The 27,337-nt window shown below is 51.0% G+C and overlaps 1 protein-coding gene across 2 annotated transcripts in view; it reads right to left on the minus strand.

The window, feature by feature from the left end:
* Nucleotides 1-27,279, minus strand: part of tmem256 (transmembrane protein 256) — a 36,176-nt gene extending 8,897 nt beyond the window's left edge. Inside the window, exons 1-4 of one of the 2 annotated variants that reach the window (XM_080184792.1) lie at nucleotides 27,180-27,279; nucleotides 21,834-21,871; nucleotides 20,718-20,798; nucleotides 12,430-12,636 (exon numbers count right to left, since the gene is read on the minus strand). In XM_080184792.1, the coding sequence (XP_080040918.1) occupies nucleotides 12,493-12,636; nucleotides 20,718-20,798; nucleotides 21,834-21,871; nucleotides 27,180-27,258 (342 nt within the window). In that variant the 5' untranslated portion in view covers nucleotides 27,259-27,279 and the 3' untranslated portion in view covers nucleotides 12,430-12,492. Of the gene's footprint in view, nucleotides 1-12,429; nucleotides 12,637-20,717; nucleotides 20,799-21,833; nucleotides 21,872-27,179 lie in introns of those variants that run through there. The other variant, XM_080184793.1, reaches the window with a different exon arrangement.
* Between the last annotated feature and the right edge of the window lie 58 nt (nucleotides 27,280-27,337).

Below are 27,337 nucleotides of genomic sequence, written 5' to 3' on the forward strand. Positions count from 1 at the left end.
CTCCAGCCTGTTCCTCTACCCTTCAATACTCATCTAACTGTGGCCTCAACCCCGCATTCCTGGCCTGCCCCCCCCTCCACCCAATAACCTTTAACTCGCTTCTTAGTCAAGAATCTATCTCCCTTCGCCTTTTCAAAAAAATATCCATTGATCTTGACGCTGGGGCAGAGTGTGGTGGGGTAGCGTCTCCTTTAATTGTTACGGGATCCCCACAGTGCAGAAGGAGGCCCTTCGACTCTCTGACAGAGTATCCCAGGCCTGATCCCCATGACCCACACAATTGCCCTAACCGGCGCATCTTTGAGCACAAAGAGGCAATTTAGCATGGCCAATCCACCCAACCTGCACATCTTTGGACACTAAGGAGCAATTTAGCATGGCCAATCCACCTAACCTACACATCTTTGGACACTAAGGAGCAATATAGCATGGCCAATCCACCTAGCCTGCATATCTTTGTACACTAAGGGGCAATTTAGCATGGCCAATCCACCTTACCTACACATCTTTTGACAGTAAGCGGCAATTTAGCATGGCCAATCCACCTAACCTGCACATCTTTGGATACTAAGGGGCAATTTAGCATGGCCAATCCACCTAACCTGCACATCTTTGGACACTAAGGGGCAATTTAGCTTGGCCAATCCACCTAACCTGCAATCTTTGGACACTAAGGGGCAATTTAGGTGAATTGGCCATGCTGAATTGCCGCTTAGTGTCCAAAGATGTGCAGGTTATGTGGATTGGCCATGCTAAATTGCCCCTTAGCACCAGGGGAATTACAAGGATAGGACCCGAGTGGGTCTGTGGTCAGTGATGACTCAATGAGCCCAATGGCCTCCTTCTGCATTGTAGGGATTCTCTGATTATTTTCCCCAGAGAGCATTGGAGGCAGGGTCATTGAATCAATTCAAGCTTGAGTTAAGGCAGGGGTTGGGTAAGAAGGACAGGTGCTCAAGGGGAACTGGGAACACAACCAAATTAGCCATGAACTCATTGAACAGTAGAGTAAGGCTCGAGGGGCCGAATGGCCTACTCCTGTTTCTTATCACCTAATGAACAGGAGTACCAAAGTATTTGTGTCGATTTCCCCCTCGCGGATTTGCGAAGACTTTTTCATTCCCACAATTGGGTTTTCCCTCTTGCATTCCCAACTTTTCAACCTAACTCCTCCTGAACGTATTTCGCCAAATCTCAGAAGGGTGGAGGCACTGACGTAGAGACATTGGGTGGGATTCTCCGGCCACGCTCGCCCCGAAACTGGAAAATCCTGCCCGAAGTCAACGGACCTTTGCAACGATCTGCCCTCCCACCCACAGAGATTCCCGTGGCGGCCAGACAGAAAATCTCCCCCCCCCCGCCCCGGCATTGTCACTGGGCTAATAATCCTGAGGCCCAGAGATGATGTTCCTCTGGGGGCTTGGGTTCGTATCTGAGTTCAATAAAAATGTCCGGAATTAACCGATGGCCGCAAAGTCATCGTCAATCGAGAGGAAGGAACTCTGTTGTTTCTGCCCCGTCTGGCCTACACGTGGCTCCCAGCAATGTGGTTGACCCTTAAACTGCCCTTCAAAATGGGCAAATGAGTACCAATGGTTTGAGTGGGGTGGGGGGGGAGGCATCCCTGGAACAAATGGATGTGCTTTTCGACCAGTCACTTTGGCTCTAACCGGGAATTACCGGGTCCCTCGTGAGCCCTTGGCTCTGGATCTCTCAGATGAGCTGACAGGACCACAGGGGCAAAGACAGATGGAGGGAGGGAGCTGAGAGGGTCTAGCAGAGAGCCGGCACAGGCACAGCGGACCGAATGGCCTCCTTCTGTGCGGCAACCGTTCGATGGTTCTGCTCTGGGATTTGACCTGAATCTTGGTGAGATCATGGAATTTGATCTGACCCCCAGAGGGATCCTGGGATTTGATCTAAATTCTGTGGCGATCCTGGGGTTTGATTTGAATTCTGTGGAGATCCTGGGATTTGATCTTATTCCAAGAGAGATCCTGGGATTTGATTTAAATTCTGTGGAGCTCCTGGGATTTGTTTTGAATCCTGGGAAGATCCTGAGATTTGATCTTATGCCCAGAGAGATTCTGGGATTTAATCTGAATGCGGTGGAGATCCTGGGATTTGATCCAAATTCTGTAGAGATCCTGGGATTTGATTTGAATTCTGTGGAGATTCTGGGATTTGATCTTATTCCAAGAGAGATCTGGGATTTGGTTTAAATTCTGTGAATCTTGTGGGATTTGATCTGATTCCCAGAGAGAGTTTCTGGGATTTGATCTGGATCCCGGGAAGATCCTGTTGATTTGATCTTATTCCCAGAGAGATTCTGAGATTTGATCTGAATTCCAGAGAGATCTCAGATTTGATTTGAGTCCCGGAGAGATTGTGGGATTTCATCTGAATTCTGAGGAGAATCTGAGATTTGATTTGAATTCTGTGGAGATTATGGGATTTAAGCTGAATCCTGGAGAGTTCCTGGGATTTGATTTAAATTCTCTGAAGATTCTGGGATTTGACCTCATTCCCAGAGAGCTTCTGAGATTTGATCCGAATTCCAGAGAGATCCCCAGGTTTGATTCGAGTCCCGGAGAGATTGTGGGATTTCATCTGAATTCTGTGGAGAATCTGAAATTTGATTGGGATTCGGTGGAGATTCTGGGATTCGATCTGAATCCCGGAGAGAGATTCTGGGATTCAATCTGGATCCCGGGAAGATCCTGGGTCAAGAGCGGATGCGCCTGACCCTCCCACGGCCCCTGCCTCCCCCACCCTGTCCCACACTCCCCCCACCCCCATGACAATCCGCCGCCTCTCTCTCTCTCAAAGAACAAAGAACAACACAGCACGGGAAACAGGCCCTTTGGCCCAACCAGCCCCCACCGCCATTTTAACATTGTGAGTGCCATCCTCTACCCATGACCTTTGTCTACGCCTATTGGGGAATAATTTAAGGATAATTTTTTACACCAATCAGCCTAAGAGTACGTTTTTTGGGGTGTGGGAGGAAACCAGAGCACCCGGAGGAAACCCACGCAAGCACGGGGAGAACGCGCAAACTCCCGCAGACACCGGCCCAAATCCATGTATCTGCACAGCCAACAGTGACAAGTCACTGAGCTGCCGTGTTGCCCATCAGATGGTCCAGTTTGAGTGTGCACTAACGGACGGGAAGCACAAGGCAACTCTCCATGCAACGTCCGAGAGCAGCCCTCGCACGACCCCACCGCGCGTCTGCCCCTTGTTGGGCCAACTCTCTATCCCCTCATTCCCTCCTCCACCACCACCACCCCCGCACCCCGGGTAACGAAGGCCAGCGCGTCCCGCGGTACCAGGGCAATGGTGTTAAAGATCAGCACTGCCAGCACGGCTGAACCAAAGAAGCAGAAGACCAGGAGCTCCGTGGTGAGGCACTGGTGGCCTCCTGCCAGCGGCAGGCAGGGGCATCTCTCGGCTGGGTACAAGGCCTTCTCCCTCGGGAACCACTGACACGGGGGCTGAATGGTAGTCATCGGGGCAGGTGGAGATGGACAAGGTGTGTGGCGGGCGGGGGGAGGTGGGGGGGGGGGGGGGCAGGGGAGGGGGGAGGAAGAGATGGGTTGGGTTGGGTTGGGTTGGGGGGGGGGGGTGAAGGGAGACAGAGAGAGAGAGAGAGGGACTCAATACTCCAGTGAGGCCTGGTTGGTGGTGGGATGGGGTTGGGGGGGGGGGGGAGGAGAGGGCAGGTGGGGTGAAGTGGGATAAGTGGGGGGGGGGGGGAAGGGAAAAGGGTCTTGGGTGGGGGAGGAGGGGAGGGGGGGCGGTCAGAATGATGTCATTATCCCTATTGTGACTCGCCCTTTATGATGCAAACCCAACTTAATTCCAAGTTGGCCTGTTTGCAGCATCCGCACCCCCCCCCCCCCCCGCCCAGTTTCAGGCTCTGGTCAGACCCCATTTGGAATATTGTGGGCAGTTTCGGGCCCCGTATCTAAGGAAGGATGTGCCGGCCTTGGAAAGGATCCAGAGGAGGTTCACAAGAATGATCCCTGGACTGAAGAGCTTGTCGTATGAGGAACGGTTGAGGACTCTGGGTCTGTACTCGTTGGTATTTAGAGGGGTGGGGGGGATCTTATTGAAACTTACAGGATACTGCGAGGCCCTGGATAGAGTGGACGTGGAGAGGATGTTTCCACTAGTGGGAAGAACTAGAACCAGAGAGGGCACAACCTCAGGGTAAAGGGACGATCCTTTAAAACAGAGATGAGGAGGAATTTCTTCAGCCAGAGGGTGGGGAATCTGTGGAGCTCTTTGCCACAGAGGAGGCCGGGTCATTGAGTGTCTTTAAGACAGAGATAGAGAGGTTCTTGATTGGTAAGGAGGTCAAAGGTTGTGGGGAAAAGGTGGGAGAATGGGGTTGAGAAACTTTTCAGCCATGATCGAATGGTGGAACAGACTCAGTGGGCCGAATGGTCTTTCGATTGGTCATGGTAAATGTGCGGGGTTATGGGGAAAGGGTGGGGAGAGGGCTTTGCTAAGACACTCTGCCAGACAGTCGGTGCAGACTGTATGGGCCAAATGGCCTCCTTCTGCACTGTCATAGGTTTACAGCAATGGAAACAGACCCTTCGGCCCAACTTGTCCATGCTGCCCCTTTTTTAACCACTGAGTCCCAATTGCCCACATTTGGCCCATATCCCTCTATATCCATGTAACTAAACACTTTTTAACAGATAAAATTGTACCCGCCTCTACTACTATCTCTGGCAGCTCATTCCAGACACTCACCACCCTCTGTGTGAAAAAATTGCCCCTCTCACCTTAAACCTATGCCCTCAAGTTTTAGGGCTCCCCTACCTTTGGGGAAAAGATATTGACTATCTAGCCGATCTGTGCTCCTCATTATTTTATAGATCTCTATAAGATCACCCCAAAGCCTCCTCTGCTCCAGAGAAAAAAGTCCCAGTCTATCCAGCCTCTCCTTATAACTCAAACCATCAAGTCCCAGTAGCATCCTAGTAAATCTTTTCTGCACGCTTTCTAGTTTAATAATATCCTTTCTATAATAGGGTGACCAGAACTGTACACAGTATTCCAAGTGTGACCGTACCAATGTCTTGTACAACTTCAACAAGACGTCCCAACTCCTGTATTCAATGTTCTGACCAATGAAACCAAGCATGCAGAATGCCTTCTTCACCACTCTGTCCACCTGTGACTCCACTTTCAAGGAGCTATGAACATGTACCCCTAGATCTCTTCGTTCTGTAACTCTCCCCAACGTCCTACCATTAACTTTTTATCTCTCCCCTCTCACCTTAAACCTAAATCCTCTAGTTTTAGACCTTTGGGAAAAGATATTGACTATCTGGCTGATCTATGCCCCTCATTATTTTACAAACCTCTATAAGATCACCCCTCAGCCTCCTATGCTCCAGGGAAAAAAGTCCAGTCTTTCCAGCCTCTCCTTATAACTCAATCCATCAAGTCCCAGCAGCATCCTAGTAAATCTTTTCTGCACTCTTTCTCGTTTAATAATATCCTTCCTATTATTGGGTTACCAGAACTGTACACAGTGTCCCAGACACTAGTCTTCAATTCTTGGAGATGTTCAGGCCAGTCTGGAGAGTTGACCACCCATGTTATGGGGCTGAAGGGGTCTTAGGGAGGGGACAGGAGGCTGGTTTGTGCGATAGGACTGGGCTACACTCACACCCCTTTGTAACTTCTTGAGGTCTTGGGCAGAGCAGAAGCCACGCTGAGATTTGACACACCTGGAAAGGTTGCTTTCTGTGGTGCATCTGGGAAAATTGGTGGCAGACATGTCAAATTTCCTCCAAATGCTTGGCCAAGGGTCAGTGTAGGTCAGGGAGCAGGGTCTGCGACTCAAGGGCTTGCTTGACTGGGGGTTAGTGTAGGTCCATGAGCAGGGTAACGGGACTTAGAGGATTGTTTAAGGGCTTGCTTGACTGGGGGTCAGTGTCGGTCCATGAGCAGGGTAACGGGGTTCAGAGCCTTGCTGGTCTGGCAGGGTTACAAAAATCATAGAATCCCTACATGCAGGAGGAGGCCATTCTGCCCATCGAGTTTGCACCACCCCAGGCCCAATCCCCACACATTTACTCCTCTAAACTACACATCCTGGTACCCTAAGGGCAATTTAGCATGGCCAATCCCCCTAGCCTGCACATCTATGTACCCTAAGGGTCAATTTAGCATGGCCAATCCACCTAACCTGCACATCTTTAGACACTAAGGGGTAATTTAGCATGGCCAATCCACCTAACCGGCACATCTTTGGACACTAAGGGGAAATTTAACACGGCCAATTCACTTAACCTGCACATCTTTGGACACTAAGGAGCAATTTAGCATGGCCAATCCCCCTAGTCTGCACATCTTTGTATACTAAGGGGCAATTTAGCATGGCCAATCCACTTAACCCGCACATCTTTGGACTGTGGGAGGGAACCGGAGCACCCAGAGGAAACCCACGCAGACACAGGGAGAACGTGCAAACTCCACACAGACAGTGACCCAAGCCGGGAATCGAACCAGGGTCCCTGGAGCTGTGAGGCAGCGGTGCTAACCACTGTGCCACCCGTCAGCGTAGATCAGTGAGCAGAGTCCCCTACTCAGTGCAGGCAAGACACGCACACGGTCGAGATGATGCTCTTCAGAAGGAAGTCATTCGCTTGACATAAAATTTAGTCATTTGTTAAAGATAGAAAGTACTTGGACCATAAGAGGAAGTTATTTCTCAGCTTTTGGACAGAACATTGCCATTTATGGTGAAAGGGTTCAAGGCAAGGGTCTGACTCAGCAGTTGAGAAGGTCTTCCAACTTCTGGTCTGACTTAAACTATGTCATGGAGGTTTTTACAGCATGGAAACAGGCCCTTCGGCCCAAATTGCCCACACCGCCCTTTTTTTTAAAACCCCTAAGCTCATCCGAATTGCCCGCATTTGGCCCATATCTCTCTGTACCCATCGTACCCATGGAACTGTCTAAACACTTTTTAAAAGTACCCCGCCTCTACTACTGCCTCTGGCAGCTTGTTCCAGACACTCACCACCCTCTGTGTGAAAAAATTGCCCCTCTGGACACTTTTCTACCTCTCCCCCGAAAATGTGTTACCATTTTCACCGATTTGATTTGAATTATTATTGTCACATGTATTGGGATACAGTGAAAAGTATTGTTTCTTGTGCCCTATACACACAAAGCATACCATTCATAGAGTACATAGGGGAGAAGGATTTGATTTAAGGGTTATGGGGAGAGGGCGGGAATGTGGAACTGAGCCACGACAGATCAGCCATGATCTTATTGAATGGTGGAGCAGGCTCGAAGGGCTAGATGGCCTACTCCTGCTCCTGTTTCTTATGATTTGATTTATTATTGTCACATGTATTGGGATACCGTGAAAAGTATTGTTTCTTGCGCGCGAAAGAGACAAAGCATACCATTCATAGAGTACATAGGGGAGAAGGATTTGATTTATTGGATACAGTGAAAAGTATTATTTCTTTTGTGCTATACAGACAAGGCAAACCGTTCACAGAGAAGGAAAGGAGAGGGTGCAGAATGTAGTGTTACAGTCATAGCTAGGGTGTAGAGAAAGATCAACTTAATGCGAGGTAGGTCCATTCAAAAGTCTGACAGCAGCAGGGAAGAAGCTGTTCTTGAGTCTGTCGGTACGTGACCTCAGACTTTTGTATCTTTCTCCCGACAGAAGAAGGTGGAAGAGAGAATGTCCGAGGTGCGTGGGGTCCTTGATTATGCTGGCTGCTTTTCCCCGAGGCAGCGGGAAGTGTAGACGGAGTCAATGGATGGGAGGCTGGTTTGTGTGATGGATTGGGCTACATTCACAACCCTTTGCAGTTCCTTGCGGTCTTGGGCAGAGCAGGATCCCGTACCAAGCTGTGATACAACCAGAAAGAATGCTTTCTATGGTGCATCTGTAAAAGTTGGTGAGAGTCGTAGCTGACATGCCAAATTTCCTTAGTCTTCTGAGAAAGTAGAGATTGAGTGCGCCCCTCACTCCCCGACCCATCAAACATTTTGTTGCTGGGCAGGGTTTCTGCACTTCGCTGATCCCCGTCCACGTAGCTTTTTTTTTTCAAGCCAGTCTGGCTGAACCGATTTGCGGGTAAAGCAAAGACGAGTGGTGAGGTGCGTGCGGATTGCTCACAACATTGCCTGTGAGAGCCGTGCGCTCCCTCTGTGTCCAAAGCATCAATATTTCTTCATCATGTGTAGTTGATGACACGTCCATTAATATAGAAGCATTTTCCTCTAACTGGTTATGAAATATTCAGTGTGTATCTCTCCTACACCCCCCACCGCCCGATGTCTTTGACCAATTGGCACAGTGGGTTAGCACTGATGCCTCACAGCGCCAGCGACCCGGGTTCGATTCCCGGCTGGGGTCACTGTCTGTGCAGTCTGCACATTCTCCCCGTCTCTGCATGGGTTTCCTCCCACAGTGCGAAAGACATGGTGGTTCGAGATTGCCCCACACGGGGGGAAACATTTGGTCGACATTCACTCCATCAATCCCTTTTAGTATTTTATGTCCCTCGATCAGATCCCTTCTCATCCTTCTGAGCTTTCCAGCGAGTACAAGCCCCGAACTGTTTAATCTCTCCTCGTACGTCAACCCTTCCATCCCCGGAATCAATAATCTGGAGAACCTCCTCTAAGCTGCCACCACTACCACATGGGTGGCACCGTGATGCCTCACAGCTCCAGGAGCCTGAGTTTGATCGCTGGCTTGGGTCACCGTCTGTGTGGGGGTCTTCACGTTCCACCCCGCGTCTACGTGGGTTGCCTCCGGGTGCTCCGGTTTCCTCCCACGCTCCAAAGATGTGCAGGTTAGGTGGGTTGGCCGTGCTAAGTTGCCCCTTAGCGTCCAAAGATGTGCGAGTTAGATGGATTGGCCGTGCCAAATTACCCCTTACAATCCAAAGATGTGCGAGTTAGAGGGATTGGCCACACTAAATTGCCCCTTAAAATCCAAAGATGTGCAGGTTAGGTGAATTGGCTATACTAAATTGCCCCTTCGCAACCCAGAATATGTAGGTTAAGGGGATTAGCGGAGTAAATTTGTGGGGATAGGGCCTGGGGTGGGATTGTGGTTGGGCAGACTCGATGGGCCGAATGACTGCCTCCTGCACCGTAGAGTTTGTACGATTTCTTTGCTCCAAGGAGGGCAGAACTGGGCAGCTCCCGTCCGTTGGAACGACGCAACGAGAAGCAGCAGATAGAATCAGAGACACAACAAAAGCAATTTAAATAAAAAATATTCCAATTTATTCCACACCCGGAGACTCGAGTCCAAAGATCGGTCTCCGACAAATCAGCAAAGACATGATTCTGACCGGAGCGCGCTCTGATTAAAGTTAGCAGCAGGGGGTTGAGACAATGCATATCCAGATATTCCCATCTGCTGGCTGATGTGCTCCCCTTGGGGACAACATATGGGGATACAAGAGAACACAGTCTGTTCAGGGTTCTGCAGGCTCTCTCATTGGGAGGGGGTGAAAGAGTTTGCTACAGTCGTCTATGACAGGGGCAGGAGACGGGGGCTTGGCGGGGGGGAGGGGGTGAAGAATGATTATTTATTTATTAGTCACAAGTAGATTTTACACAATCGCCCCACTCCAGTGCCCATTCAGGTAACAGTGAGGGAGAATTTAACAGGGCTAAACCAGCACTTCTTTCCCACTGTGGGAGGAAACTGGAGCACCTGCAGGAAACCCACACAGACACAGAGTGTGGGGAGGGTGGCGGGGGGGGGTCCACACAGTGACCCAAGACAAGAATTGAACTCGGGTCGTTGGCACTGTGAGGCAGCAAGACTCACCACTGTGCCACCTGCAGGTGTGCGAGTTAGGTGGGTGGATTGGCCGTGCTAAATTGTCCATTAGTGTCCAAAGATGTGCAGGTTAGGTGGATTGGCCATGCTAAAAAATTGCCCCTTAGTGTCCAAAGATGTGCAGGTTAGGTGGATTGGCCATGCTAAATTGCCCCTTAGTGTCCAAAGATGTCGAGGTTAGGTGGATTGGCCATGCTAAAAAATTGCCCCTTAGTGTCCAAAGATGTCGAGGTTAGGTGGATTGGCCATGCTAAAAAATTGCCCCTTAGTGTCAGGGGGGTGGAGCAGGGTAAATAGGATAGGGTCTGGGTGGGATTGCAGAATGGCCTCCTCCTGCACCAGAGGGATTTGATGGACAACCCACTGCGTGGAGAGCAAGAGAGATGGACTGAAGGCTCTCCCCATTGGTCAAGTTCTTTTGGGGGTTGGGTGTGAGGTGGGTGGGTGGGACAGACAAGTCAGCGCTGGGTCCAGGAATGGGATTTTGCAGGCGTAACCTCTCCCCGGAAATTTCCGGAGTCCGAGCAACCCAGTTGGGCCTTCTGGGGAAGGGTCACAAAAACAGACCACCAAGGCGATCAGCTTTCGCACCCCATTCATCGCAACCCCCCCCCAACTCATGGAAACCTCCAGAAGTTACTCCCACATGGCATGAAGAGGTCACCACAGGGTCTGCGCACTGGACGTGAGAAAGAGGTGGCTGAAATGGCGACTTTTGACCCAATTGTTCGTGAGTCCAAAGCTACGTGCGTTGGCCTTTGAGCCCGGAATCTTGGCCGACTTCATGGAGGGGGGGGTTGGGTGGTACCAAGGGAGTGCAGCCCTGTGAGGGGGTGGCTGCCAGCGCGAGATGTTTGACACAACTTTTTTGCCCTGCCAAGTGAAAAGTGTGTGCCTGTCAGCAGGACGGAAGGGCAGGGCAAGAGATGGGAGGTGGCGGTGATGGTGCAGGCTAAATACAGACCTCCATTGAGGCCAGACCTTCCACCACCTCAGGACGTCCCCGGGCCGTTTCCGCAGCCGATTAAACTCCCATGACCTGCCGTCGCAGAGTAGGAGGCACGGCAGTCAACTTGCAAGCTCCTGCAAACGGCAGTGAGAACACCAAACTCGAATACCACACAGAGAGAGAAACCTGTCTCTGAAGGACTTCTCTTGTGGTCTCGCCCTCATGTGGACAAATGCAAGAATGCCAAATTTCAAACACTTACCAGCAATTTTTACTTTTTTGGTGGGAGGGAAGAAAAGGGTGGAGCTGCAGTCCCACCCCGTTGTTTCTCCACTTCCATCCAGAGGTGACTTCCCCGCACTCTTTTCTCCCAAAGTATAAATCGTTGAGAGAGAGTTTGGAATTGTCCTGATGAGTGCGAGATGAAAAACTTGAGGAGCACGTGGTGCTTTTCAGCGACAGTGCGATAATGACCAGATCATTTCTTTCTAGAGGTTAACATTCACATACAGAAGGATCTGTGGGGGGTGGGGGTCAAGTTCCCCAAAAGTGGGGAACATGTAGCCGAGGCGATTAAAAAAAGTTTGATGGCAAACTTGTCTTCCTCAGCTGGGGCACTGAGTGTTGGGACATCATGTTACAGCTATATAAAACCTTGGTTAGGTCACATGTGGGAATGTTGCGCGCAGTTCTGGTCGCCACGCTACCGGAAGGACGCAGAAGCTTTGGAGAGTGGGCAAAGAAGGTTCGCCAGGATGCTGTCTGGTCTTGAGGCCGTTGACTGCGAGGAGAGGTTGGAGAAACTAGGATTGTTTTCACTGGAATGACAGGGGCTGAGGGGGAGACCTGACTGAGGTCTACAAAATTGAGAAAGGCATAGACAGGGTGAATAATCAGAGGATTTCTCCCCCCCACTTCCACCAAGGGTCAACTACAAAGGGACACAGCTTCAAAGCAAGGTGTGGGGGGGGGGGGGGGGGGAGTGGTATTTGAGGGAGATGTGCCGGGGTGGGGAGTTTTTCCAGAGTGGTGGATGCCTGGAACACACTGCCAAAGAAGGTGGTGGAAGACAACATTTAAGAGGTGGAGATGCCGGCGTTGGACTGGGGTGGGTGGGTGGGCGGGCGGGCCACAGTCAGAGGTCTCGCGATACAACAGGTTAAAGTCCAACAAGGTTCGCGTGGTGTCACGCGCTTTCGGAGCACCGCTCCTTCCTCAGGCGGGTGCCTTCAATCAGCCGGGGCACTTGCCGCTGGATGAACTCGCTCAGCCGGAGGAAGGAGCAGCACTCCGAAAGCTCGTGACAGCAAATAAACCTCTCGCCTGTTCTTCTGAGGCAACATTTCTGGACAGGTGCGTGGACAGGGAGGGAATAGAGGGGATATGGACCGAAGGGTAGAAGGCTTTTTTTTTGAAGTTTAGTTAGGGGGGGGGGAGGAGGCAGCAGAGTGGGCACATGGAAAGGCGTCAAGGATTGGATTTGGGGTTGCACAGCCAGCGGTGGGAAAGTTCACCGGCAGCTGGGATGTCAGTCGGACCACCACCGAGGGTGGGGAGACACTGCTCAAGGTCCACAGGAGAAGGGATTCCCCAGAAACGAGGCACTCCCCCCTCCCCCTCCCTCTCGCTCCCCCGCCCCCTCCTCCGTGGGCATTTCCCCCGGCCCAGTTCGTTTCTCCTGGTCTCACAGCGCCATGGCAGCCCAGCCCACGATCAGCATGGTCCCACCAAACGGCGCGGCCTTGGTGAAGATCGGGTCCCCAGTCACGGCTTGGTAGTAGAGGGAGCCGCAGAACATGACCATCCCGGAAGTCAGCAGGGAGCCTGCCTACAATTCAACAACAGCAGATCAGCGGAAGCTAGGTGTGTGCACGAGAAAGGTTCACTGTGTGTGTGTGTATGTGTGTGTGTGTGTGTGTGTGAAAGCTTTATTGTATTAGCATCACAACTAAGGCTTACATTCGAGATTAACTTGGCTGCTACCAGGACTTGGTGGTTTGGGTTCTAAGGAGAGGCTGGTTAGACTGGCACATGTTCCCCTGGAGTGTAGGAGGCTACAGAATCCCTGCAGTGCAGAAGGAGACCATTCGGCCCAGCGAGTATGCACCGACCACAATTCCACCAACAGGCCCAATCCCCATAACCCCACATATTTACCCTGCTAATTCCCTGACACTGGCCATCTATAAAATAATGAGGGGCAGAGATCAGCAAGATGGTCAACACCTTTCCCCAAAGGTAGGGGAGTCTAAAACTGGAGGGCGTAGGTTTAAGGTGAGATGGGGAAGATACAAAAGGGTCCAGAGGGGGCAATTCTTTCCACACAGAGGGTGGTGAGTGTCTGGAACGAGCTGCCAGAGGTAGTAGTAGAGGCGGGTACAATTTTGTCTTTTAAGAAGTATTTAGACGGTTACCTGGGTAACATGGGCATAGAGGGATATGGGTTGAACGCAGGCAATTGGGATTAACTTAGGGGTTTAAAAAAGCTGGCATGGACAAGTTGGGCCGAAGGGCCTGTTTCCATGCTGTAAACCTCCATTGCTGTTAACACTGCAATGAAGTTACTGTGACATTCCCCTCGTCGCCACACTCTGGCACCTGTTGGGGTAACACTGAGGGAGAATTTAGCACAGCCAATGCACCCTAACCAGCATGTCTTTCGGACTGTGGGAGGAAACCGGAGCCTCCGGACGAAACCCACACAGACATGGGGAGAGAACGTGCAGACTCCGCACAGACAGTGACCCAAACCGGGAATCGAACCCACGTCCGTGGCACCGTGAGGCAGCAGCGCTAAGCCGCTGTGCCACCATATGATCCTTTCTACTATATTAGTTGCCAGTAGGCTTCCATTAACACCGCAATGAAGTTACTGTGAAATTCCCCTATTCGCCACACTCTGGCACCTGCTCAGGTCCATGAACCCCAACCCGCACATCTTTCAGACTGTGGGAGGAAACCGGAGCACCCGGAGGAAACCCACAGGTACGGGGAGAAGGTGCAGACTCCGCACAGTGAGACAAGCCCGGAATTGAACCAGGGTCTCTGGTGCTGTCAGGCAGCAGTGCTAACCCACTGTGCCACCATGCCAGGTGGAGAAGGTAGTCAAGAAGGCATATGGCATGCTTGCCTTCATCAGTTGGGCACTGAGTATCAAAATTGGCAGGTCACGTTGCAGCTGTACAGAATCTTACTCAGGCCTCATTTAGAATATTGTGTCCAATTCTGGTCACCCACACTACCAGAAGGATGTGGAGGCTTTGGAGAGGGTACAGAAAAGATTTACCAGGACGTTGCCCTGGTCTGGAGGGTATTTGCTATGAGGAGGGGTTGGAGAAACTTGGTTTGTTCTCACTGGAGCGACGGAGGTTGAGGGAGGGCAACCTGACAGAAGTCTACAAGATAACGAGGGGCATGGACAGAGTGGATAGTCAGAAGCTTTTTCCTGGGGTAGAAAAGTCAAGTACTGGGGGACATCGGTTTAAGGTGCGTGGGGAGAAGTTTGGAGGAGATGTACGATCTTTTTGTTTTACAGAGAGGGTGGTGAGTGCCTGGAACTCGCTGCCGGGGGAGGTGGTGGGAGCGGGTACAATAGCTGCATTTAAGGAACAACTAGATGAATACATGAATAGAATGGGAATGGAAAGGCAAATGCAATGTTAGCATTCATGTCGAGAAGGCTAGAATACAAGAGCAGGGATGTACTTCTGAGGCTGTGTCAGGCTCTGATCAGACCCCATTTGGAATATTGTGAGCAGTTTTGGGCCCCGTATCTAAGGAAGGATGTGCCGGCCTTGGAAAGGGTCCAGAGGAGGTTCACAAGAATGATCCCTGGAATGAAGAGCTTGTCGTATGAGCAACGGTCGAGGACTCTGGGTCTGTACTCGATGGAGTTTAGAAGGATGGGGGCGGGGGGGGAGAATCTAATTGAAACTTACAGGATACTGCGAGGCCCTGGATAGAGTGGACGTGGAGAGGGTGTTTCCACTAGTAGGAAAAACTAGAACCAGAGGGTGCAACCTCAGGGTAAAGGGACGATCCTTTAAAACAGAGATGAGGAGGAATTTCTTCAGTGGTCCAAAGATGTGCGGGTTAGGTTGATCGGCCGTGCGAAAATTGCCCCTTAGTGTCCCTGGGATGTGTAGGTTAGAGGGATTCATGGGTAAATGTGTAGGGATATGGGGATAGGGTCTAGGTGGGATTGTGGTCAGTGCAGACTCGATGGGCTGAAGGGCACGTTTCTGCACTGTAGGGTTTCTATGTTTTGTGGTAAACCTGTGGAACTCTTTGCCACGGAAGGCTGTGGAGGTCGGGTCATTGAGTGTCTTGAAGACACAGAGATGGATTCTTGCTTAATAAGGGGATCGGGAGGAAAAGGCAGGAGAATGGGGTGAGAAAAATATCAGCCGCGATTGAATAGCGGAGCAGAATCGACGGGCTGAGTGGCCTAACTCTGCTCCTGTATCTTTACGGTTTAACCTGGGTGCCTGTGAGGCAGCAGTGCTAACCACTCTGGAGTGCAGCAACACCAGGTCCAGCAAGTCATAGCTTCTTCCAAATATAAAAAAGAGACTTTTAAATTTGCCTGAGACACAAGTGCTGCTGCCAGTTTATTGCCCATCAGGGGGCTCACTGCCCCTTGAGGTGGTGGGGGGGTAAGCTGGCATCTTGAACCCGCTGTTGGTACACAGTGCTGCTCGGAAGAGTCTTCCGGGATTTTGACCCAGCGACAACGAAGGAACGGCCGATGTATTTCCAAGTCGGGATGGCAAGTGGCTGGGGGCGGGGGTGGGGGAAGTGTCAGTCGAGGAGTTCCCAGGTATCTGCAGCTCCTCGTCCTGCCCTATTGTTTTGGACGTGGCCGGACAAGTCCAGCATTTATTGCCCATCCCTAGTTGCCCTTGGAGGGCAGTTGAAGGTCAACCACATTGTCTGAGAGCTCCTGAGTCACACGTAGGCCAGACAGGGTGGAGACGGCAGATTTCCTTGGGAATATTCTCGATGATAGAGGTCATAGGTTTGGGCAGTGCTGTCAAAGGAGCCTTGGTGGGTTGCTGTGGTGTAGATGGTACACACAGCTGCCACCTTTACGGAAGCAGGTCATTTGGCCCATTGAGTCCGCACTGACCACAATCCCACCCAGGCCCGATACCCATAACCTCATGCATTTACCCTAGCAAGTCCCCTTGACACTAAGGGGCAATTTAGCATGGCCAATCCACCTAACCTGCACATCTTTGGACTAACATAACAACATAAGAAATAGGAGCAGGAGTAGGCCATCTAGCCCTTTGAGCCTGCCCCGCCATTCAATAAGATCATGGCTGATCTGTCGTGTCTCAGTTCCACATTCCCGCCCTCTCCCCATAACCCTTAATCCCCTTGCCTATCAAAAACCTATCAACCCGCGTCTTAAATATATTTAGCGAGGCAGCCTCCACCACTTCAACGGGCAGAGAATTCCAGAGATTCACCACCCTTTGAGTGAAGAAGTTCCTCCTCAACTCCGTTCTAAACCGCCCCCCCTTTATCTTGAGGCTGTGCCCTCTAGTCCTACTGTCCTTTGAGCAGGAAGAGCCTCTCCACCTCTATCCTACCCATCCCATTCATCATCTAAAATGTCTCAATGAGATCTCCCCTCATTCTTCTAAACTCTAACGAGTACAAGCCTAGTTTATTCAGCCTCTCCTCATAGTTCAACCCCCTCAACTCTGCTATCAGCCAAGTAAACCCTAGGCCCTTGCACTCCCTCCAAGGCCAAAATATCCTTGCGTAAGTGCAGCGACTAAAACTGCACACACTACTCCAGCTGCGGCCTCACCAGTGCCCTGTACAGTTGCAGCAAGACCTCCCTACTTTTATATTCAATCCCCCTCGCTATGAAAGCCAGCATCCCATTCGCCTTCCTGACCACCTGCTGCACCTGCAAGCTGGGATTTTGTGACTCATGCACAAGGACCCCGAGGACCCTCTGCACCGTCACATGCTGCAGTTTTTCACCATGTAAGTAATAGTCCTTCCTACCATTCTTCCTACCAAAGTGGACAACTTCACACTTGCCAACATTAAATTCCATTTGCCATTTCCTGGCCCATTCGCCCAGCCTATCTAGATCCTTCTGCAGACTCTCCACACCGTCTGCACAATTTGCCGTTCCACCAATCTTGGTGTCATCAGCAAATTTCGACACCATACACTCGGTTCCCTCCTCCAGATCATCTATATAAATGGTAAATAGCTGAGGCCCCAGCACCGACCCCTGGGGCACTCCACTAGTCACCATCCGCCAATCCGAATAGCAGCCGTTGACCCCCACTCTCTGCCTCCTATTTGACAACCAATCCTCTATCCACACTAACACCCTACCCCCAACTCCATGCCCCCTGACCTTCTGCAATAACCTCTTGTGAGGTACCTTATCAAACGCCTTCTGAAAATCAAGAAACACCACATTCTCATAGAACTCCAATAAATTCGTCAGACACGACTTCCCCTTAACGAAACCGTGCTGCGTCTGCTCTACCAAACAATTCTCCTCAAGATGCCTCGCTATTTTCTCCTTGATCACGGATTCTAACATTTTACCTACAACAGACGTTAAACTAACCGGCCTATAATTCCCTGCCTTTTGCCTGCCACCCTTCTTAAACAATGGCGTAACATTAGCCGTTTTCCAATCTTCCGGCACTTCCCCGGAATCCAGTGAGGTTTGGAAAATAATCACCGAGGCATCCACTATCACCTCCGCCATTTCTTTCAGAACCCTTGGCTGCATTCCATCCGGTCCTGGGGACTTGTCCACAATCAGTCCCTCCAGACTTTCGAGCACTGCCTCTCTAGTAACAATAATGTCATTCAGGCCCTCCACTCCTACCATCTTTCCATCGCTAACACCCGGCAAATTATTCACGTCCTCCTCCGTGAAGACCGAAACAAAAGTTATTCAAGGCCTCAGCCATTTCCCCATCCCCTACCACTAAGTCCCCCCTCTCATCCTCTAAGGGTCCAACGTTCACCCTAGTCAGCAACTTCCTTTTTATATATTTATAAAAACTCTTAGTATCCTTTTTTATATTAAGCGCTAGCCCAGCTTCATAGTTTATCCTACCCTTCTTTATCAACTTCTTTGTCATTCTTTGTTGATATTTAAACCTCTCCCAATCCTCTTCTCGCCCACTACTCTTAGCTACGATGGGACTGTGGGAGGAAACTGGAGCACCCGGAGGAAACCCATGCAGATACAGGGAGAATGTGCAGACTCCACACAGTCAGTGACCCGGGAATCAAACCCAAGTCCCTGGTGCTGTGAGGCAGCAGTGCTAACCACTGTGCCACCCCACAGCACTCTGGTGACCTGGTGTCAGTGGCAGATGGGTTGCTTTGACCCGGGAGGCTATCAAGCATTGCCACCTTGCATTAAGTTGATCTTTCTCTACACCCTAGCTATGACTGTAACACTACATTCTGCACCCTCTCCTTTCCTTCTCTATGAACTCCAAGTGGGACCCACTTGGAATAGTGTGCTCAGTTCTGGTCACCTCGTTACAGGAGGGATGTGGAAGCTATTGAGAGGGTGCAGAGGAGATTTACAAGGATGTTGCCTGGACTGGGAGGCATGCCTCATGAGAATAGGTTGAGGGAGCTTGGTCTTTTCTCCCTGGAGAGACAAAGGATGAGAGGCGACCTGATAGAGGTTTATAAGATGTTGAGGGGGATTGATCGGGTGGGTTCTCAGAGGCTTTTTCCCAGAGATGAAATGGTTGCTACGAGAGGACACAGGTTTAAGATGCTGGGGAGTAAGTACAGAGGAGATGTCAGGTGGTGGAGGTGAAGTCAATCGGGTCTTTTAAGAGACTTCTGGATGAGTTCATGGGACTTCATAGGATTGAGGGTTTTCGGTAAGCCTAGTAGGATGGGATATCATGGGGGCAACTTGTAGGCCAAAGGGACTGTTTGTGCTGTAGCTTTTCTACGTACTCTGTGAACGGTATGCTTTGTATAGTGCACAAGAAACAATACCTTTCACTGTATCCCAATACATGTGACAATAATAAATCAAATCAAACAGTCAGCTGTGCCCGTCTGGTGGAGAATTAAGCCCTTCCCACTGTGAATGTGGGTGCACACACTGGGTATAAATCTCACACTGGAACATCGTGGCTGCCTTCAGTACCTTGGCAGAGGTTCATGAAGCTCAGGAGGTCGGTATGCAGCTGTACTGCCTAATAAAAAAAGCAAATGGGGCGTTGGTGCATGTTGCAAAACAACTGGAGTGTAAAAATAAAGATGTGTTGTAACTGGGCAGCACAGTGGGTTAAGCGCTGCTGTCTCAGTGCCAGGACCCAGATTCAACTCCAGCCTTGGGTCACTGTCTGCGTGGAGTTTGCATGTTCTCCTTGTGTCAGCGTGGATTTCCTCCAGGTGCTCCAGTTTCTTCCCATAATCCACAGGTTTAATTTATATTGTCATTTATTATTGTCATATGTATTGGGATACCGTGAAAAGTATTGTTTCTTGCGCGCTATACAAAGCATACTGTTCATCAAGTACATGGGGGAGAAGGATTTGATTTATCGTCACGTATTGGGATACAGTGCAAAGTATTGCTTCTTGTGCACTAGACAGACAAAGCATACTGTTCATAGTCCACTGGGAAAGATTTATTGTCACACACATTGGGATACAGTGAAAAGTATTGTTTTTTGCGCGCTACACAGATAAAGCATACTATTCATAGAGAAGGAAAGGAGAGAGTGCAGAACAGAGTGTTACAGTCACAGCTCGGGTGTCGAGAAAGATCAACTTAATGCGAGGTAGGTCCATTCAAAAAAGTCTGATAGCAGCAGGGAAGAAGCTGTTCTTGAGTCGGTCGGTACGTGACCTCAGACTTTTGTATCTTTTTCCCTGACGGAAGAAGGTGGGAGAGAGAATGTCCGGGGTGTGTGGGGTCCTTGATTATTCCGGCTGCTTTTCCCAAGGCAGCGGGAAGTGTAGACAGAGTCAATGGATGGGAGGCTGGTTTGTGTCATGTACGGGTCAGGTTGATTGGCCGTGCTAAATTGAACCTAGCGTTTGGGGACTTGCTCAGATAAACACGTGGGGTTGTGGTGACAGAACGTGGGTGGGATTGTGGTCGGTGGGCCAAATGGCCTCCTTCTGCACCGTAGGGACTCTATGAGGTGGATTGACCGTGCTAAATTCTCCCTCAGGTGTTACCCGAACAGGTGCCGGAGTGTGACGATTGGGGGATTTTCACAGTAACTTCACTGCGGTGTTGATGTAAGCCGACTTGTGACACTAATAAATAAACTTTAACTTTAAAGGTACGTATGGAGGATGGAGTTGAAGTGGGGGTGGGGGGCGCGGGGGGTTCTCTCTTGGTAACCCATTCAAAAAGGACCTGTGAGAGGACAGGACCAGGTTCTGCTCTGATGTCCCCCACCCTCCACAACGCGCTCGCATCGAATGCTCAATGTAAGAGAAAGCAAATTTTAATTTATCAGTGCCACAAGTAAGGCTTACGTTAACACTGCAATGAAATTACTGTGAAAATCTAGTTGCTACACTCCGGCACCTGCTCGGGCAACACTGAGGGAGAATTTAGCACAGCCGATGCACCCTAACCAGCATGTCTTTCAGACTGAGGGGGGGGGGGGAAACCCACGCAGACACGGGGGAGAACGTGCAGACTCCGCACAGACAGTGACCCAAGCCGGGAATCGAACCCAGGTCTCTGGCACAGTGAGGCAGCAGTGCTCACCTGCTGTGCCACATAATAAACAGTGAACAGGTCCTCGACGACCACCACTACCTTGGAAAAGCCAAATTCTCGGAGCGGGAAAACGTAACAGTGTCAAAACCACACGAACAACAAAAAAAAACCGAGGGAGGAATGAATTAGTCTCCTACCAGCAGAGGTTTCCTGCAGTGCGGGACTCCCAGGAGCGCCAGGCTGTGTAGAAAGTGGTACTTGTTCGCAGTTTCAAACAGCTGTAGGAGGAGATAAGTTAGTCCCGCAGCCAGAACACACAGGCACAGGTCGTAAACCGGAGAGGCAACAGCTGCGACAACGATCCCTCCTGAAAGTAAAAGCAATCCCCCCCCACCCCCACGTTACCCAGTCCAGCCAATTATTAGGAACCTATTTGTAGAATCCCCACAGTGCAGGAGGAGCCTTTCAGCCCATCAAGCCTGTACTGACAACAATCCCACTCTGGCCCTCTCCCCGTAACCCCATATATTTACACTGCTAGTACCCTTGACACGAAGGAACAATTTAACATGGCCAATCCATCTAACCTGCACATCTTTGGACACCGAGGGGCAATTTAGCATGGCCAATCCACCTAACCTGCACATCTTTCGGACTGTGGGAGGAAATCGGAGGATCCAGAGGAAACCCACGCAGAAACAGCGGGGGAGAGAACGTGCAAGCTCCACACAGACAGCGACCCAAGCCGGGAATCGAACCCAGGCCCCTGGTGCTGTGAGGCAGCAGTGCTCACCCACTGTGCCACCCCTGTCAGCCCAAGCTGGGTTATTTTCTTTATTAGTGTCACAAGTAGGCTTACGTTAACACCGCAATGAAGTTACTGTGAAAATCCCCCTCATCGCCACCATCCAGCGCCTGTTTGGGTAACACTGAGGGAGAATTTAGCACGGTCAATGCACCCGAACCTGCACGACTCTCAGACTGTGGGAGGAAACTGAAGCACCCGGAGGAAACCCACGCAGACACGGGGAGAACCTGCAAACTGCGCACAGACAGTGACCCAAGCCAGGAATCGAACCCGGGTCCCTGGCGCCGTGAGGCAGCAGTGCTCACCCACTGCACCGCCCCCAACCTACAGGGATGCGGCCTGGCCTTTTCCCATCCCTCTCCGCAGTCTGAAGGTGTCACCCAGGGATAGAGCAGGGGGGAATGGAACTGACTGGCATGCCGCAGAGCTGGCACAGCCCGACGGGCTGAACAGCCTCCTTCCGCGCCCCACCGAGCCCCAGGACACGCCATGCGTCGGGCCTCACCTCTTTCAGGTAATCATCGCGATCGCTGCGACGAAATCCTAGAAAGACAACGCAAAGAAACATTAGTCCTCTTTTAAGGTCCAACCAAATAGACAAACTCAAATTAAATTCGGACCAAGTAAAAGGGGCAGGTCCCCAAAAAGAAGGGGAACAGCCCGAACAAAAACAAAAGTACAAAGGAAACTTAAGACACATCAAATCAAAACGCAATTGTCATTTTTTTTTGGGTCAATTAATTGGCTGAAGTTGAGGGAGGTGATCTGATCGGGGGAGGGGGAGGGGCAGGGTGCACAGATAAGGCAGATGGTCAACACTTTCTCCAAAAGGCAGGAGGGTTTAATACTATCGGGCGTGGGTTTAAGGTGGGAGATACAGAAGGGCCCACAGAGGCAACTTATTTAATTTTGCCTTCTAAAAATATACGTGGCCAGCAACACCATAACAGTTTGTGGCGCACAGGGAGATGCAAAAAGGCGACCCACCAAGTGGCATCCCCTGAAAGAGGGAGACTTAACCACCACCCCAGCTCAAAAATTAAACACTCTCATCCTTACAAGGATGGAGCCAGCAGAGATGGAGAGCTGATGGAGGTTTACAAGATTGTTCGGGGCGCGGACAGAGTGGACAGTCAGATGCTCTTCCCTAGGATCAAACACTAGGACGGATGGGGAAAAAGTTTAGAGGAGATGTGCGAGGTGAGTTTTTTTTTTTAAAAAACACAGAGGGTGGTGAGTGTCTGGGAGGCGCTGCCCTGGGGGGGAGGTGGTGGGAATAGGTACGATAGTGACATTTAAGGGGCAAGCAGGCATGAATAGGATGGTAATGGAAGGGCACGGACTCTAAACGGAGACGGTTTTAGTTTAGGCAGGCGTCACGATCGGTGCAGGCTCGGAGGACCGACGGGTCTGTTCCTGCGCTGTGCTGTTCCTCGTTTAGCCGCAACTCTCCCGGATCCCAGAGGCAGGTAAGGAGGGAAACGAGTGAGGACTCGGCAAAGGATTACCCGAGTGGGCTGTACCGCATCTGAGTCTCCACACACTTCTCGCGAGTGACTTTTCTGCTGTTCCTCCTCACTTAACGACAGACCTGTTTTGCGAACTGCTACGCTTAACAGGGGATATCCTGGATTCAAAGGTTTTAGCACTGCTGCCTCACCGTGCCAGGGACCCGGGTTCGATTCCCGGCTCGGGTCACTGTCTGCGCGGAGTCTGCACATTCTCGCCGTGTCTGTGTGGGTTTCCTCCCACAGTCCAAAAGACGTGCTGGTTAGGGTGCATTGACCGTGCTAAATTCTCCCTCAGTGTTACCCAAACAGGCACCAGAGTGTGGCGACTGGGTGATTTTCACAGTAACTTCATTGCAGTGATTAATAAACTCGTGACTAATAAATAAATCAACTTTAAACCACACTAATTTGGATAAAAGAAAATTATTCTGCGGATGCTGGAAACTGAAACCAGAAGAGAGAGAAAGCTGGAAAATCTCAGCAGGTCTGGCAACAGGGCTGTAAAGAGAGGAAAGAGCTGTGGTTTTGAGTCCACATGACCCCTGGTCAAACCTGCACACGTTTGGGCACTAAGGGGCAATTTAACATGGCCAATCCACCTAACCTGCATACCTTTGGATATGAAGGGGCAATTTAGCATGGCCAATCCACCTAACCTGCATACCTTGAAACTACGGAGCAATTTAACATGGCCAATCCACCTAACCTGCATACCTTTGGATATGAAGGGGCAATTTAACATGGCCAATCCACCTAACCTGCATACCTTTGGATATGAAGGGGCAATTTAGCATGGCCAATCCACCTAACCTGCATACCTTGAAACTACGGAGCAATTTAACATGGCCAATCCACCTAACCTACACACCTTTGGATATGAAGGGGCAATTTAGCATGGCCAATCCACTGAACCTGCACATCTTTTGGACTATGGGAGGAAACCAGAGCACCTGGAGGATACCCACGCAGACACGGGGAGAACGTGCAGACTCCGCACAGACAGCAACCCAAGTGTGGAAATCGAACCCGGGTTCCTGGCGCTGTGAGGCAGCAGCGCTAACCACCGTGCCGCTGCCCCCAACCACCCCCCCTCCCAAGTCATCACTACGCCGCTGACTGTGGGATCTTCCTGTGCCCAACTTGCCCACTCTGTACAACAGAGGCTGTACTTGGACAAAAGGCACATTCAGACGGGTCTGTGAGCCTTTCGTTTAGGCCACAGCACAACTGCGACCTTCAGCGGCGCTCCCTCCGCTGGGTTCCAGGGGACTGATCGCGAGCCAGTTGGCAGGTCCCCAAAACCCCAGGCTGCAAAGTCAGAAAGCAGTGACAGAGGCCCGCGCGCTGCCTGCCCGACTGGCACTCCAGACTAAACAGACAAACTTCAGCTTGGGCCAAGTTCCGACGGAAGGCCACGAGTCGAAAATTCCAGCGCGCACTCTTGTCGACAGATACGAAGCCTGGCAGCAGTTTGTGTTTTCATCCCAAGGCCTCCAGAACTTTTGGGGGGGGGGGGGGGGGGGGCACGGGGATGGGTTTGGGACCATCGGGGTGATTGAGGAGACTGGGTGTGTCGTCCCGAGAATTTCAAAGCCCAAGGGGGTGAATAAGAAGCCCTACGGTTTAGGAGGAAGCCATTCGGCCCATCCAGGTCCGCACTGACTCTCTGACAGAGAATCATACCCAGGCCCTATTCCCATAATCCCACACATGCACTCACCAATCCCCTACCCATCTTTGGACACTAAGGGGCAATTAGGGATGGCCAACCCACCTAACCTGCACATCTTTGGATACTAAGGGGCAATTTAGTATGGTCAATCCATCGAACCTGCACATCTTTGGACACTAAGGGACAATTTAGCTTGGCCAATCCACCTAACCTACACATCTTTGGACACTAAGGGACAATTTAGCATGGCCAATCCACTTAACATCTTTGGAAACTAAGGGACAATTTAGCATGGCCAATCCACCGAACCTCCACAACGTTGGACACTAATGGCTAAGTCAGCATTGCCTAAGGGGCTGTTACAGACCAGAAAGGAGGCCATTCAGCCCATCGTATCGACATCAGCCAGACAGAAGTAGCTTGCCCTGCATTTTTGGCCACAAGGTCCAGCCCGTGCCCCATCGCCTTGCAGGTTCCAGAGCTTCTGACACAGATCCAGGCATCTTCTAAAACATGTCCAAACATGCCAGCCTCAAACAGCAACTTATTTTGTCCTGGGAGAGGCTTTAGCAACGATATCTGGATAACTTCCTGTTCCACGGGATCTTTGACCCAGATTACCCATCCAGAGAATCACAAGGTCTCCCGCTCTCAACAGGTGGAGGAGGAGGAAAAGAGTACAGACGTCACAACTTAAATATGCAGTTCTGGTCTCCTTATCTGAGGAAGGATGTCCTTGCTATAGAGGGAGCGTAGCGAAGGTTTACCAGGCTGATTCCTGGGATGGCAGGTCTGTCATATGAGAAGAGACCAAATCAGTTAGGATTATATTCACTGGAGTTTAGAAGAGTGAGAGGGGACCCATAAACTTAAAATTCTAACAGGACTAGATAGGGGACATTCTTTCTGAATCTACCCTAATAGGCAAGGCGGCACAGTGATTCGCACTGCTGCCTCACAGCACCACGGACCCGGGTTCGATTCCCGGCCTTGGGTCACTGTCTGTGCGGAGTCTGCAGGTTCTTTTATTTTAAAGTTTATTTATTAGTGTCACAAGTAGTCTCACATTAACACTGCAATGAAGTTACTGTGAAAATCCCCTAGTTGCCACACTCCGGCGCCTGTTCGGGTAACACTGAGGGTAATTTAGTACCGCCAATGCACCCTAACCTGCATATCTTTGGACACCAAGGGGCAATTTATTGTGGCCAATCCACCTAACCTGCACAACGTTGGACACTAAGGGGCAATTTCGCATTGTCTAACAGGCAGTTACAGAGCAGAAAGGAGGCCATTCAGCACGTCTTTCGGACTGTGGGAGGAAACTAGAGCACCCAGAGGAAACCCACACAGACACTGGGAGAATGTGCAAACTCCACACAGGCAGTGACCCAAGCCGGGAATCAAACTTGGGTCCCTGGTGCTGTGAGGCAGCAGTGCCAACCACTGACACATTCAGGTGTGTTGGCCAAGCTAAATTGGTCCTTAGTGTCATTGAGTCTACAGTGTGCACTGACCACAATCCCACCCAGGCCCTACCCACCACGCACTGACCCTGCTAATTCCCCCTACGCTCAGGCAAATTAGTGTGGTCAATCCACCCAACCTACAAATCTTTGGACATTAAGGGGCAATTTAGCATGGTCAAGCCATCTAACCTACAAATCTTTGGACAATAATAGGTCATTCAGCATGGACAATGCACCCTAACCAGCACATCTTCGGACTGTGGGAGGAAACCGGAGCACCCAGAGGAAACCCACACAGACACGTGGAGAGCGTGCATACTCCACACAGACAGTGACCCCCAAGCCAGGAATCGAACCGGGATCCCTGGCGCTGTGAGGCAGCAGCACTAACCCACTGTGCTGCCGCCATTCAGCAGGTTAGTACTTAGGATTATGAAAGAGTCCAGAATTAGGGTGTCATCATATAATACCACTCCCACCCGCAGTCAACACGTGCAGTCACTATCCCATTTTACTAGGAGGAGAGGGTTTGCAGTTTTCAATTCACCTACAGCTCTTGGGTGAGGCTACAGGCTGTTGAAAGTCAAGACAGTGATGTGAGGCCTCCATAGCCAAATATCCCCTTCAGATGTAAAAAAAACTGGACAAGGGCAGGAAGGTCGAAATGATTCAATTTTGTGGAGTCACCTACAGGTTGAGGTGGTGAGGTAGAGGCAAGGGGGAGGGAGAGGGAGTAGTGTGATGCCTCAACAGTCGAATTTCCCTGCATGTAATGATCATCCAAATTGTTTTATAAGCAATTGGGGGGGGGGGGGGTGATTGATAAAGTCCTGGACTCACCTACAGATTAAGGGGGTGAGGTAGGGGGGAGAGAGAAGGGAGGGGGGGGTGGTGAAGAGGGAGAGGAAAGGAGGATAATGAGATGCCCCCACAGTCAAGTTACCATCCAAATTCAAGCATGAGGAATGGAGAGGGGGGGGGTGGTGGTTGGTGATTCAGTCCTGGAGTCACCTATAGGTTGAGGTGGTGAGGCAGGGGCAGAATGGGAGGGGGAGGGGGAGGGGGAGGGGGGCAGCGTGATGCCTCCACAGTCGAATATCCCTGAGGAAAATCACCCTCCAGCTTCAGCCGGGGCCCAGGCGCAGGCTTCCCGCTGACTGCCCAGGCCAGCTCGGTGGCTGGGGTGTCGTCAGACTTACCGTGAGCTCCGTAGGCGCCGAGCCCCACGGCCAGCGACCCGGACACTGCGGCCACCCTTCCGAAAACCTGCCTCGCCATCCCGCACAGACCCACCGCCCACCCGCGGAGCCGCTTTTATACCCGACCCGCCCCCCACTCTGCGCTGATTGGATTCAGT

The sequence above is a fragment of the Carcharhinus amblyrhynchos genome, unplaced genomic scaffold (genome assembly GCF_965287045.1).
Source record: "Carcharhinus amblyrhynchos unplaced genomic scaffold, sCarAmb.v2.hapA scaffold_943, whole genome shotgun sequence".
NCBI classification, from domain to species: domain Eukaryota; kingdom Metazoa; phylum Chordata; class Chondrichthyes; order Carcharhiniformes; family Carcharhinidae; genus Carcharhinus; species Carcharhinus amblyrhynchos.